At 38.4% G+C, this 12,942-nt stretch overlaps 1 protein-coding gene across 1 annotated transcript; it reads right to left on the minus strand.

Moving 5' to 3' along the window:
• Positions 1–9,378: 9,378 nt before the first annotated feature.
• Positions 9,379–12,613, minus strand: LOC145006377 (Tetratricopeptide repeat (TPR)-like superfamily protein). The gene has a single exon (XM_078965463.1). It carries the CDS (start codon positions 12,522–12,524, stop codon positions 9,495–9,497), a length of 3,030 nt encoding a protein of 1,009 aa, XP_078821589.1. The 5' UTR covers positions 12,525–12,613; the 3' UTR covers positions 9,379–9,494.
• Between the last annotated feature and the right edge of the window lie 329 nt (positions 12,614–12,942).

A 12,942-nucleotide genomic window follows, 5' to 3' on the forward strand; every position in this document is an offset into this window, starting at 1 on the left:
TGCCACGTACCTAGTCTATAGGATCACAACCTCACAAAAACCACATACACTCAACATCTTTCCGTTCTATGATAGAAAGATGCCTCCACGACCCACTCGCGGAAACCCGAGACCAACCCCACCCGAAGTTGACTCAGCCGCATTTCAGGCAGTTGTATCTATTGCGGTCACTGCAGCAATGACACAAATTCACCAAGGGAACAATGGAGGAGTCAACGGGCAAGGGGCCGGAAGTTCGAACAACGGAATGAATCAAGGACCCGCCAAAACATGCTCTTACAAAGACTTCACCAAATCCAAACCACGAACCTTTAAAACGGCACTGGAGGAGTGATCACCCTAAAACGATGGATCGAGAAGGTGGAATCGGTGTTCGAGATATGCGATTGCCCTGAAGAGATGAAGGTGAAGTTTGTTGCATGCACTTTTGTTGACCAAGCGATCACTTGGTGGAACGGACACGTAGAAGCCATGACACTCCCCATAGCCAATTCCATGCCATGGACAGAAATGAAAGAAATGTTGATGGCCGAATACTATCCTCGTGGTGAAATTTAGAAAATGGAACAACAGCTGTGGAATCTCACTGTCCGGAACGCCGTCATAGATGCCTACATATCCAGGTTTAGCGAACTGTCTCTGTTATGCCTTCGCATGATTACCTCAGAGGGTAAGAAGATCGAGCGATTCATCTGGGGACTAACCTCCCCGATCCAGGGAAATGTAATAGCTGCAAATCCTGAAACTTTCGACAGTGCCAAGAGATTGGCCAAGAAGTTATATGACCACAACAACAAGAAGGGTGAGAAGCCAGTGGAGACTGAAGTTAAGAAGGAAAATGATAGCAAGAAGGGGAAGAACAACAAGAGAAAGGGGCGTCAAGGCTCCGAATCGTCCAAGAAACAGCAAACAGTGACAGTTAATGCTGCGACCACGCAAGCTCCATCCACACCACATGCTCTAGCCTCAGGTGCACCAAGTACTCCTAGACCATATTCTGGTAATCTTCCCAAGTGCGGTCTCCATCACAATGGAGAATGCAAGGAGCTGCAGTGCACCAGTTGCAATGGGAAGGGGCACACGGCAAGATATTGCAGGACTTACCCTCCTCAAAATCAACAACAGGGAAGCAACAGCAACAACACTAACACCAACGGCAATAATGCAGGACCTAGCCACACCTGCTATGGTTGTGGAAGGATTAGGCATTTCCGTCAAAACTGCCCCAACAACAACAATCCCAGAAATGGAGGAACTGGAAGAGTGTTGACCATAGGTCAGGGGGAGGCGATTCAGGATCCCGCTGTTGTTACCGGTACGTTTCCCCTAAACTACAAATATGCATGCATCCTATTTGACACTGGAGCGGAGCGAAGTTTTGTGAGCAATAAGTTTAAACATTTGTTAAAACAACAACCCCAAAAGCTCAATGAAACCTTTACGGTGGAAATGGCCAATGGGAAAACCGAATCCACTGGGGAAATCTACATCGGATGTACCCTAACTCTAAATCAACACATCTTTCAAATAGACTTGATGCCTGTTTCCATTAGGAGTTTCGATGTTATTATTGGCATGGACTGGTTAAGCCCCCACCATGCTAAAATTATGTGTCACGAGAAGGTCGTTCGCCTTCATCTTCCCAATCACGAAACCCTAGTTATTTACGGAGACAAACCTAGCACGAACCTTCACATCATCTCGTGCGTCTAGGCACAGAAGCATCTACGAAAGAAAATTTTCACGTTCTTGGCTCACATAGTGGATAAAACCAAGGAAGAGGTTAACATTCAAGAAATCCCAGTAGCACGTGAATTCCCAGATGTATTTCCTGAAGATCTCCCTGGAGTACCCCCAGAGAGACAAATTGAGTTCCGAATTGACCTCGTTCCAGGAACAACTCCACTTGCTAAATCGCCTTACTGGCTAGCTCCTACTGAAATGCAGGAATTGTCCAGCCAACTCAGTGAACTCTTGGACAAGGGATTCATCCGACCCAGCTACTCACCATGGGGAGCTCCGGTCCTCTTTGTCAAAAGGAAGGACGGATATTTTAGGATGTGTATCGATTACAGGGAGCTAAACAAACTCACTGTCAAGAATTGCTACCCACTCCCACGAATCGACGATCTATTTGACCAGCTCCAAGGGGCTAGTTACTTCTCTAAGATAGATCTACGGTACGGGTACCATCAGCTCTGGGTCCGGGAAGAGGATATTCCAAAAACCGCTTTCCAAACTCGTTACGGACATTATGAATTTGTCGTAATGCCCTTCGGTCTAACAAATGCCCCTGCCGCATTTATGGACCTGATGAACCGAATCTGTTGACCATTCCTCAACAACTTTGTAATCGTCTTCATTGACGACATTCTCGTCTATTCCCAAAGTGAAGAAGAGCATGGCCGACAGCTCCGACAAATCCTAGAAACCCTGCAAACGGAAAAGCCATACGCAAAACTTTCTAAGTGTGAGTTCTGGCTCCGTAGCGTGAACTTCTTAGGTCATGTTGTTAGTCGGGAAGGAATTCATGTGGATCCTTCTAAGGTCAAAGCCGTCGAAGGATGGGCAGTCCTGACAACACCCGCAGAAATTCGCCAATTCTTAGGCCTAGCAGGCTACTACAGGAGATTCATTCAAAACTTCTCTAAGATCGCCAAGCCACTTACTTCGCTTACACAAAAGGGTGTACCATTCAAATGGACGGAAAAAGAAGAATTTTCCTTCCGAACCCTGAAGCAAGCCCTCTGTAGTGCCCCGGTACTATCTCTACCGGAGGGAACGGAAGATTTCGTGGTCTACTGTGACGCGTCGAATCAGGGTTTAGGTTGCGTTCTCATGCAACATGGAAGAGTAATAGCTTACGTATCCCGCCAACTAAAGACACACGAAGTGAATTATACAACCCATGATCTGGAATTGGGAGCGGTGGTCTTTGCTCTGAAGATTTGGAGGCATTGCCTTTATGGTACGAAGTACACCATCTTCACGGACCACAAAAGTCTCCAACATATCTTGAACCAGAAAGAGTTGAATATGAGGCAACGAAGATAGGTTGAACTATTAAACGATTACGAGTGTGAAATCAAATACCACCCAGGCAAGGCCAACGTGGTAGCTGATGCCTTGAGCCGGAAGGAGTACTCTAATCATCGTGTGAAAACTCTCTCAATAACCATCAAATCTCACCTAACCACTCAGATCGGGGTAGCCCAGTCAGATGCCATGAAGACGGAAAACAGAGCAAGCGAAGCATTACGCGGAATGGAAAAGAACCTAGAGGTGAGAGAGGACGGAGTATACCATTTCATGAACCGTATCTGGGTCCCTAAACTCGGAGGATTTAGGGAGGTAGTCATGAAGGAAGCCCACAAGATGCGATACTCCAACCATCCCGGTTCGGACAAGATGTATTTGGATATTAAACAACACTATTGGTGGCCGAACATGAAGGCAGAAATTGCCACCTATGTCGGTAAGTACCTTACTTGTGCCAAGGTAAAGGTGGAGTACCAAAAGCCCTCGGGATTATTACAGCAACCAGTGATTCCTGAGTGGAAGTGGGAAGGGTTTTCTATGGATTTTGTGACCAAGCTACCCAAGACATCGGACGGATTAGACACTATATAGGTAATAGTTGACCGACTGACGAAATCCGCCCATTTCCTGCCAATAAAAGAATCCTACAAGATGGAGAGACTGACGCATTTATACATTCGAGAAATCGTAAGAATTCATGGAATACCAGTGTCTTTCATCTCAGATAGAGACAATAGATTCACTTCACGTTTTTGGCAATCACTTCAGAAAGCACTCGGAACCCATCTCGACATGAGCACCGCTTATCACCCACAAACGGACGGTCAAAGCAAACGAACCATTCAGACGCTCGAAGACATGCTTCGCGCATGTGTGATAGACTTTGGGAAGTCTTGGGACATCCACTTGCCCTTAGTGGAATTCTCTTATAACAACAGTTACCATTCGAGCATCAAAGTCGCTCCTTTCGAAGCACTATATGGACGTAAGTGTAGATCACCGTTGTGTTGGGCTGAAGTGGGTGACACCCAGCTAGCAAATACACTAGCATCGGACAAGGTGTTAACGGGACCGGAGATCATATGTGAAACCATGGAAAAGATAGTTCAAATCAGAGCTCGACTACAAGCATCGCGCGACCGACAAAAGAGCTACGTCGATAGACGGCGAAAGCCCTTAGAGTTTCAGGTCGGGGATCGAGTGTTGTTAAAAGTTTCACCTTGGAAAGGAGTCATTCGTTTCAGAAAACGGGGAAAACTGAACCCACGATACATTGGACCTTTCGAAATCGTTGCCGAAATAGGTCCAGTGGCGTACAAGCTGCAGCTACCCGCGGAGCTAAACATCGTACACCCCGTGTTCCATGTCTCCAATCTTAAGAAGTGCCTATCAGATGAAACACTCGTCATTCCCCTTGATGAGATTGAAATCAACGAGAATCTCCTATTCGTTGAGGAACCAGTCGAAATCATGGACAAGGAGGTGAAGCGTACTAAGCAAAGTCGCATCCCGATCGTGAAAGTACGGTGGAATGCGAAGCGTGGGCCAGAATTCACGTGGGAACGCGAAGACCAAATGAAGCAAAAGTACCCTCACTTATTCTAGCATTCTCAAATCTAGCTTTCAAAAGAATTTTGGGATGAAATTCCCTCTAACGGGGGAATCATGTCACAATTAGGAGTTTTTGTGCCTTGTAACCAACACTTAAACCAATTTATGAATCAAAAACATAAGAGCATGTATGATGCATACTCTATGTCAGCAAAATTTCAATCAAACACATCATACAAGCACTACAAATAGTCAACAAGTAATTGGAAACCCTAGAAGTCCTTGTTTAAGTCCATTTTGGACTAGGACTTCCTTATTGGGCCCAATGGACCAATAAGCTTCCAATTTGACTATCTTGGGCTTAGAACTCTTGAATGGGCTCTAATTGGATCCACTTTCATTTATTTCATTATTTCGGGCCATATTGTGCCTATAATGAAATAAATTAATTATATGAACTATTTTGGGCCATAATTAACCTAATTTAGCCCTAATAGGTCATAAGACTCATATTTATGGTTATTTGGACCAAACATCCCTTAACATAACCATGAAAAGGCTTAAGCATGCAAGGCCCAAATTCTTTTCTCTTCCCCTCTAATTCTCGACCCAAGCCCAAATAAAAGGGAGAGTTGACTTCTCATGGGCACCTCATTTTTACATTATGGTCTTCCATGCATCTTATCCCATGTTTCCATGCATACATCACTTCAAGATCTCTCTCTTTCCCTCCGTCTCATTCTCGGCCGATTCCAAACACACACACACACACACACACAATTCTCTCACAAACCTCTCAAGGAAACTCCCTCCACTCTTCATCAAGATCTCGAATTTTAGAAGGTTTTTCAAGAAGATATTTCCACAAATTCTTCATCTAAGGTAAGATTATGCTTGGATCTATGATCTAGATTCTTTGTTTTATCAAAAATCTCTTTCTAATCCATGCAAAAATCATGATCACTCTCTTAGAAACTCCCTAAGTTCGACACAAAGGAAGGCTTCTTAGGGCCGAAAACAACATCAAACTTCTTCCAATCTTCTCCAAAAACCGAAACCCAACTCAAGGTGAGCTTTATACCCCCTCTTTTTCGGTTTTTATAAGTTTCATGGGGGAGAATACAAGCAAATGTGTAGATCTATGAGTATATGTATGCCTTGTATGATTTTTATGCTATATGTATGATCTTGTGTGATTGTGATGTTTATACTAGCCACAAGAACCTAAAAACCGAGATCTAAAATATGAAGAATGAAATAAGTATAACTTATACCATTTCACACTAATCAAGTCTAGAAAAATAATCTAGTTGGTTAATATGAACATTTTTGGACTTAAAAACCCATTTTTGGGCTCAAAATGCTAAAAATACAAAACTAAGGGGGCCAAAATGACAAAATATAAATTTTGAAGGTTGAGATGAGTCTAAACAGTTTCTAATATGTATTTTCTGAATATTAACACTTTTGAAGGGTTAAAAATGTGAATTTTAAACATAATGGGCAAAAATGGACTTTTCGGCCCAATAAAGCCCCAAATTGCGAGATTTTTGATTTGGAGGGGCTGAAACTGCACATTTCTGTAAAACAAAGGATTACTAGTGTACCAAATCTATTTCAAGGGTCAAAAATTCTTTTCAAATTAAAAAGGGACCAAAGATGCAAAATTTTTCCATTTTGTGTCAAAATTGTAAAGGTTGCGAAAATGGAGGTTTCAACAGAGAAAATTTCATTTTTGAAGGACTTAAGCTGTTTATCAAGTAAATTTGTGCTAAAAATGTCTTTCCAATAAGTTTTGATACTAAAGTGTCAAGAAAAATAGTTTACGGACTAAACCGGAAATTCTTTTATACACAAAGGGTTAAAAGTGTAAATTTTAGCCGAGAAAGGGCTTAAGAAGATAAACTCACATTCTTAAAACAGTAGATCCCTTAAAATAAAAATACGGGTGCTACGTCTACCGGCGAAACGTAATAATAAATACACCTTCAACACAAAAATCGTTACCAAACGAATTGATTCGGTCTCAAATCAATAACGAATCAAAAATCAATAAACAATGATACTTCAATACACATGCATAAATTTACGAGAAGTCAACACACCATCTTTGGGCTCGAAAGTTTCAAATCGTGCTTGTTGGGCCTAGCTAGCCCAATGACATGATCTTTAGGCCCGAAGGGAACGCACTTACATGTTATTGGGCCATATATGACCTAATTCCGTGTAAAAGCACTTTCAATAGCTTTATTGTGCTGTTGGGCGCCAAGGGTCCTTTGGTACTGCTAGCAAAGTCGAGCAGTTAAATGTGAGTCGGGCTAAGTGCCTTTCGCATTCACGATAGCCTTGAACGACTTATGGAAATAACGGGGGCTTCGCACCCTCTTTTCTCCTCGGTTGTGGGGCTATGAGAAGTCAGGGTGGTTGGATTAAGTGAGTAGTATGGACGACGCCTAAAGGATCGTTTGTATAGTTGTAAACTAGTCATTTTCATTAATGTGTGATTATAACGACTCATAAACCATAATTAATCCAATGTCACCTGGAATTATAGAAAACAACGTCGTATCGGAATAATACTAACTAAGCCACGTAATTTGATGTATTGGGAAAACATCGGGTTTTCCCTGGGGAATTCAACACTCTTAACTATGTGATATATACAAAGTCTAAAAATTATTCACGTTTATAATAATCAACAAGCATACTTATGGATCTTCACACTTTTTCTTTTATACAACACTTTTTTTTAGAAAATATCGGATTTTCTGTGGTTTTCAAAATTATACAAATCATTTCTTTTCAAACCATACTTATGAACTCACCAACATTTCATATGTTGACGTTTTTTTTCCAAAATACTTGTATTCTCAGGTAACAGGTAATCGAAGAAAAATGTATCTAGTGATGTCAAAATGTTTGTTTAATTAGTATCGAACGGTTTATGTTTTGGGAATGTAATGTTTTAAACAATGTACTGAATGTAAACAATATCGGTTATAATATTTCAATGCATGGTGGTGAATGATGTTATAATTCATGTATATTCATTCTGATGATATTCAATTAAATCATAATAGCCCTCGGACGTTTCCGCCGTCTGGTTCGGGGGTGTGACATCTACAGATGGGAGACAACCAGACATAGGAGATGATGGGGGAGAGGATATTAATGGGTAGAGCACTTGACCCGGAGTCGATGTGAAACGTCTATGGTGTGGATGTTTGTTTGGAGTTTGCGACTCACTGCCTCGCACTGGAGATGGAAGATTGAGGGATGCGACAGTGAAGGTTCGTTTCGGCGATGACAATGGACAAGGGAGGGAATGACGACGATGGACGAGGGGTGTAGATGCCGGTGTTGGAGGGAGGAGACAATGGGATTTTAGGAGTCATGGTTTTACGAACGATTATGTATAATCATTGTTGTTTCTTTACTTTATAAACATGCGATTATATTTTTATTTGTAGTCATTAATTAAATTACATATACTTTGTTTATTTTATTTGTTCTTTAAATTCTAGTATTTATTATGTATCGATTATCATAACAACTTATAAACTAATTTCTTTCTTTCATATTAAAAATTTATCATGGCATCATGTAACGTCCAGTTTGATACACATCTTTTCAGGCCCAAACAGATTTTTCTGGCTGAATTGATCGGAAAGACTGTTTGATATGCACAAAAAATGGGTATTTCCCGGTAAGATGTGTCGTTCCGAGAAAGCTTTAAAACTATATATTTCTCGCTGAATAGGCTGGAAAGACATTTGTGCCCCAAACTCTGCCTCTTTGTTTCTTGCATTATTAATTTCTTTTAAATAATGTTTTTAATTTCTTTTGATTGAATTATTATTAATTAATAAATATTATTTTTAATATATAATATTTATGTATTAATTAATATTTTTATTAGATTAAATTTCTTATAAATAATTCTTTTTTAATTCTTTTTAATGGATTAATTCTTTTTATTAGATTATTATATATTAAAAAAATATTATTTTCTAAATATATAATATTTATATATTAATAAATATTACATTGTTTGATTATTAATTTCTTTTAGTTAATTTGTTTCAAATTCATTTTTATTGGATTAGTATTTTTTTTTTTTTTTTTTTTGATAACACTATCATCATCCTAATATATTTCGAAAAAAATTCATCTATCCTACCACTATCAGAAATAAACAGAGTCAATAAACACATGTTGAGTTTTAAAAAAAAAATTAAATTGCTAGAAAGAATAACGATATAACATTAACTTGAAAAGAAAAACTAAAAACAACTTAATCGGCATTCTATTTGAATTTTAAATGATTATTGTGTAATTTTGATTTTGTATGACAATTTGTATATTTTTATAATTATTCAACAATTTCATCTACCACAATATAGAACAGCAGGGTAATATTGTCATTTTTCATCATTCAGCACATTTAATCAGATGTACAATCAAACAACATGATTTATTTCCAAATCAGAGAACTTTCCCATACAAAACTTTTTCAGACAACACTTTCCAGACAGAAACTATTAAACAGGATCTAAGTCTAAAAAGAAGATAAAATTAAATAACCCCTATATGGATAATAGAAAATACATTAATTTTTTACTACATCCATCGATCAAATCTATATTGTATCATAAAAACTCATGATTTCACCTTACAGTTTAATTAAAATTATTTTTTATTTGTATCATAGGTGATGTTCACGGGCAAAAAAATCTTTTATTATAGATACCTTAAACGAACATAACATTTAAATTTCATGCCACCTAATATAAAACAGTATTATTTTATTAAACTTATAAATAAACCATATCACAATTACACTGTCTACTTGGGTGTCACACAAGTGCTAAATAAACATTTCAAAAAGAAAAGAATTTCCAAAGTCACCAATAATCACCACAAGAGCATACTCCATTACTAAACCTATGAAACCGATTAGCATCTCTAACCACAATCTCTCTCCCAAACACTTTCGACACATGCTTTATCGCATTATGACAATCCCCACAAACCCTAAGATTCTTTATCACTCTAATCGTCACACATTCATCCAAACTCATCAACCCAAAAGCAATCGCCAACTTCTCACTATGATAATACAAAGACCTCTCTTTTTCCTCTTCTTCAACATCAAGCAACACATAATCTGTATCAGGAACATACCCTTCTTCCTTAATCAACTTCACCAAATCCTCCACCTTTTCATATATCTTCTCACTTTCTAAATGTGATCTATCATCCACAACAAAAACATGAGCTTTTCTTTTCACATTAATCCAACTAAACCCCGGATCTTTCTTCACATTCTTCATCATCATCATTCTCCTAGAATCCGCAACTTCACTCCATTGATTCAAACCCGCATATATATTCGACAAAAGCACATAAGCAGAAGCATCAAATGGCTCCAATTCTAGAAGCTTTTTCGCGACACTTTTTCCTGTTTTCATGTCGCCTTGAAGCTTACAAGCATTAAGTAAAGCTCGATACATTGATCCGGAAGGTTGAAATGGCATGGATTCAATCAGTTTCTCGGCTTCTAGAAGACGTCCACCTCGTCCAAGACAATCGACAAGACACGAGTAGTGTTCGATGTCAGGGGTAATTCCGTAATTTTCAATCATTGCGTTGAAATGTTTATAAGCTTCTTGAATCAAACCCGAGTGACTACATGCGGAAAGAACACCGATAAAGGTGACTTTATCAGGTGACAAATTAGCGATGGATTTTAATTCATTGAAAAGTTCAAGAGCTTGTTTTCCATGTCCATATTGAGCTAAACCTACTAACATTGCGTTCCATATAACAATATTTTGGACACGTGTTCTTTTAAATAATTGATAAGATTCTTCTATGTTACCACATTTTGCATAAAAGTCAATGAGTGATGTGTTGACATAAGTGTCAAGAACACAATCTGACTTTATTGCATTCGCATGTATTTGTTTGCCTTGTTCTAATGAAGTTGTTAAAGAGCTTGCTTTGATTAGGGTCGCAAAGGTAAATTCATCAGGAAATACACCAGATTGTCTCATTTTATGGTAGATTAAAAAAACACGATCTTCATCACTGTTTTCTACACATCCTGATATAATAGAAGTCCAAGCTACATCATCTGGAGTTGGCATTTCATCGAACACTTTATGGGCATCTATCATGTCACCACATTTTATATACATATCAAGAAGGCTGCTACTAAGATACAAATCTTGATCAACACCATGTTTTAGAGCATACCCATGAATCTGTTTCCCGTGTTTTGAACTTACTAAAAATGAAGAAGCTTTACACATAGTTGCCAATGTGATCTCATCTGGTTTCTTTCCGTTTTTGTGCATTTGAGTAAAAAGCTCCCATGCTTCATGACTATTCCCACTACTTATAAATCCAAACACCATAGCATTCCATGACGCCAAATCGAATTCACTTTTATCTAAAAACAGAAACTTTGCTTCATTTGTTCTACCATTTCTAGAGTATGAATCAATAAGTGATGTGGAAACAAAAGTGTCGTTTTCAAGTCCAGTTTTGATTGTGTATGCATGATTTTGATCAGTTAAAAGTGAAGAACATGCTCTTAATACACTTGCTAATGTGAAATTATCAGGCTTTAGTCCATTGTGTAAGAGCTTGATATATAATTTAACAGATTCTTCCATTAATCCACTTTGTACATAACTGTTTATCATTGAGTTCCATGAAACAATGTCGGTTTCCTCCATGTGAAAGAATACTTTTCTTGCTGATGTTAAACAACCCGTTTTTGAATACATGTTAATAAGACTATTGGAAACATTAACATTGGTTTCAAAACCAGGTTTTATAGACATACAATGAATCTGTTGCCCTAGTTTTGGATCATGAAGTGCAACCACAGTAGAAAGGGAGACAATGAATGTCACTTCATCATTTCTCACATTTGATCGATTCATATCAAGGAAAGATTTGATAGCAGATGAATGGTTTCCAGATTGGTGATAATGGGACATGGTTTTATTCCAAGATATTACATTTAGAGAAGTGTCATCTTCATTGGTGAAAGATAACTTAATAGCATATCCTTGCACTTGATCCTTATAGTTCTTGGAACTATCATCTTCTTCAGAAAATCCATTAAGAAAGCATTGCAGACTTCCAATGTCTGGACATACAAATTCGTTTCGATGAAAATCTGATAAAAAATGGAATGATTCTTCTTGAAGTCCTGATTTTACATATGCTTTCAGCATCACATTCCATAAGACCACATCCCGATCATGTTCAGGCATTTCATCGAACACCATTCTTGCCTCCCTTACTTTGTCAAACTTTGTATAAATGTTGACAAGAGCTCCAGAAATGAACACCTCCGATTCCAAACCAATTTTCACAGAGTAACCATGAACACATTCTGATGCCCAAACGTAACTTGACATCAAACATAGCTTCAAAACGGGGGCGAAAGTCAGCTTTGTGAGCGAAACATCAGATGATCTGAGAAGAAGCCTAAAAAGACGAAAACCCTCTTCGACGTTACCTGGATGGGAATCGCAGCTAGAAGCGTAGGCTGCTAAAATCGAATTCCATGTGACAAGGTCTCGTTGAGGCATTTCATCGAACAGCCGGCGGGCAGAAGGGAGAGCGCCACATTTTGAATACATGTTGATGAGATTATTGGTGAGGAATCGGTCTGATGTGGTGTGCCCATGAGTTATGATTAGAGCGTGAGTGGACTTTCCGAATGACAAGTCGTTTCGAGCAATGGCAGTGCGGATGAAGGGGAACCATGGTGATTGTGAAGAGGAAGAGGAGGCGATGGTGCTATAGCAACTCTGGGTGTTTTGAGGGGTAACGTCGGAGAAATGTGATCGGAGATTGGTGGCACTGATAGGTCTGAGGGACGAAGAACGTCGGAAGTTATAGTGCCGTTGCATTTGCGACGTGGATGTTACTCTGCATCCTGTGTGTTTGACTGCTCTTCTGCCAAATTAAACAAGAATCCGCGTCAAACACATGTATATGATGTTCTTTGAAATTTTCACCGAAGGCTTGCCCGCTTTATTTTTAAAATTTATATTGTTTAAAATTATATTTTTCCTCTCTACTTTTTAAAATGTTATTTTAATTTTTTTTTTTTTTTTTTTTTTACTTTTGACTTTATAAAATATAACTTTAGTTCCATCTATTTTGTAAATATTTATGTTCATCTTATGTAGTATGCATATTCTAATTTTTTTTAATTACTTTCGTACGTTAAATTAAAATTAAAAATAATTGTTTTACATACTTATTTTTATGTATGTGTCGGTATAAATTCTAATTGGTTAATGTTTCTACATAAATTTAGAAAAA

Source organism: Lactuca saligna, chromosome 7 (genome assembly GCF_052625555.1).
Source record: "Lactuca saligna cultivar CGN05327 chromosome 7, ASM5262555v1, whole genome shotgun sequence".
NCBI classification, from domain to species: domain Eukaryota; kingdom Viridiplantae; phylum Streptophyta; class Magnoliopsida; order Asterales; family Asteraceae; genus Lactuca; species Lactuca saligna.

Coding starts and splice junctions, on each gene's coding strand:
- LOC145006377 (XM_078965463.1), bottom strand. CDS start 12,524: ATGCAACGGCACTATAACTTCCGACGTTCTTCGTCCCTCAGACCTATC.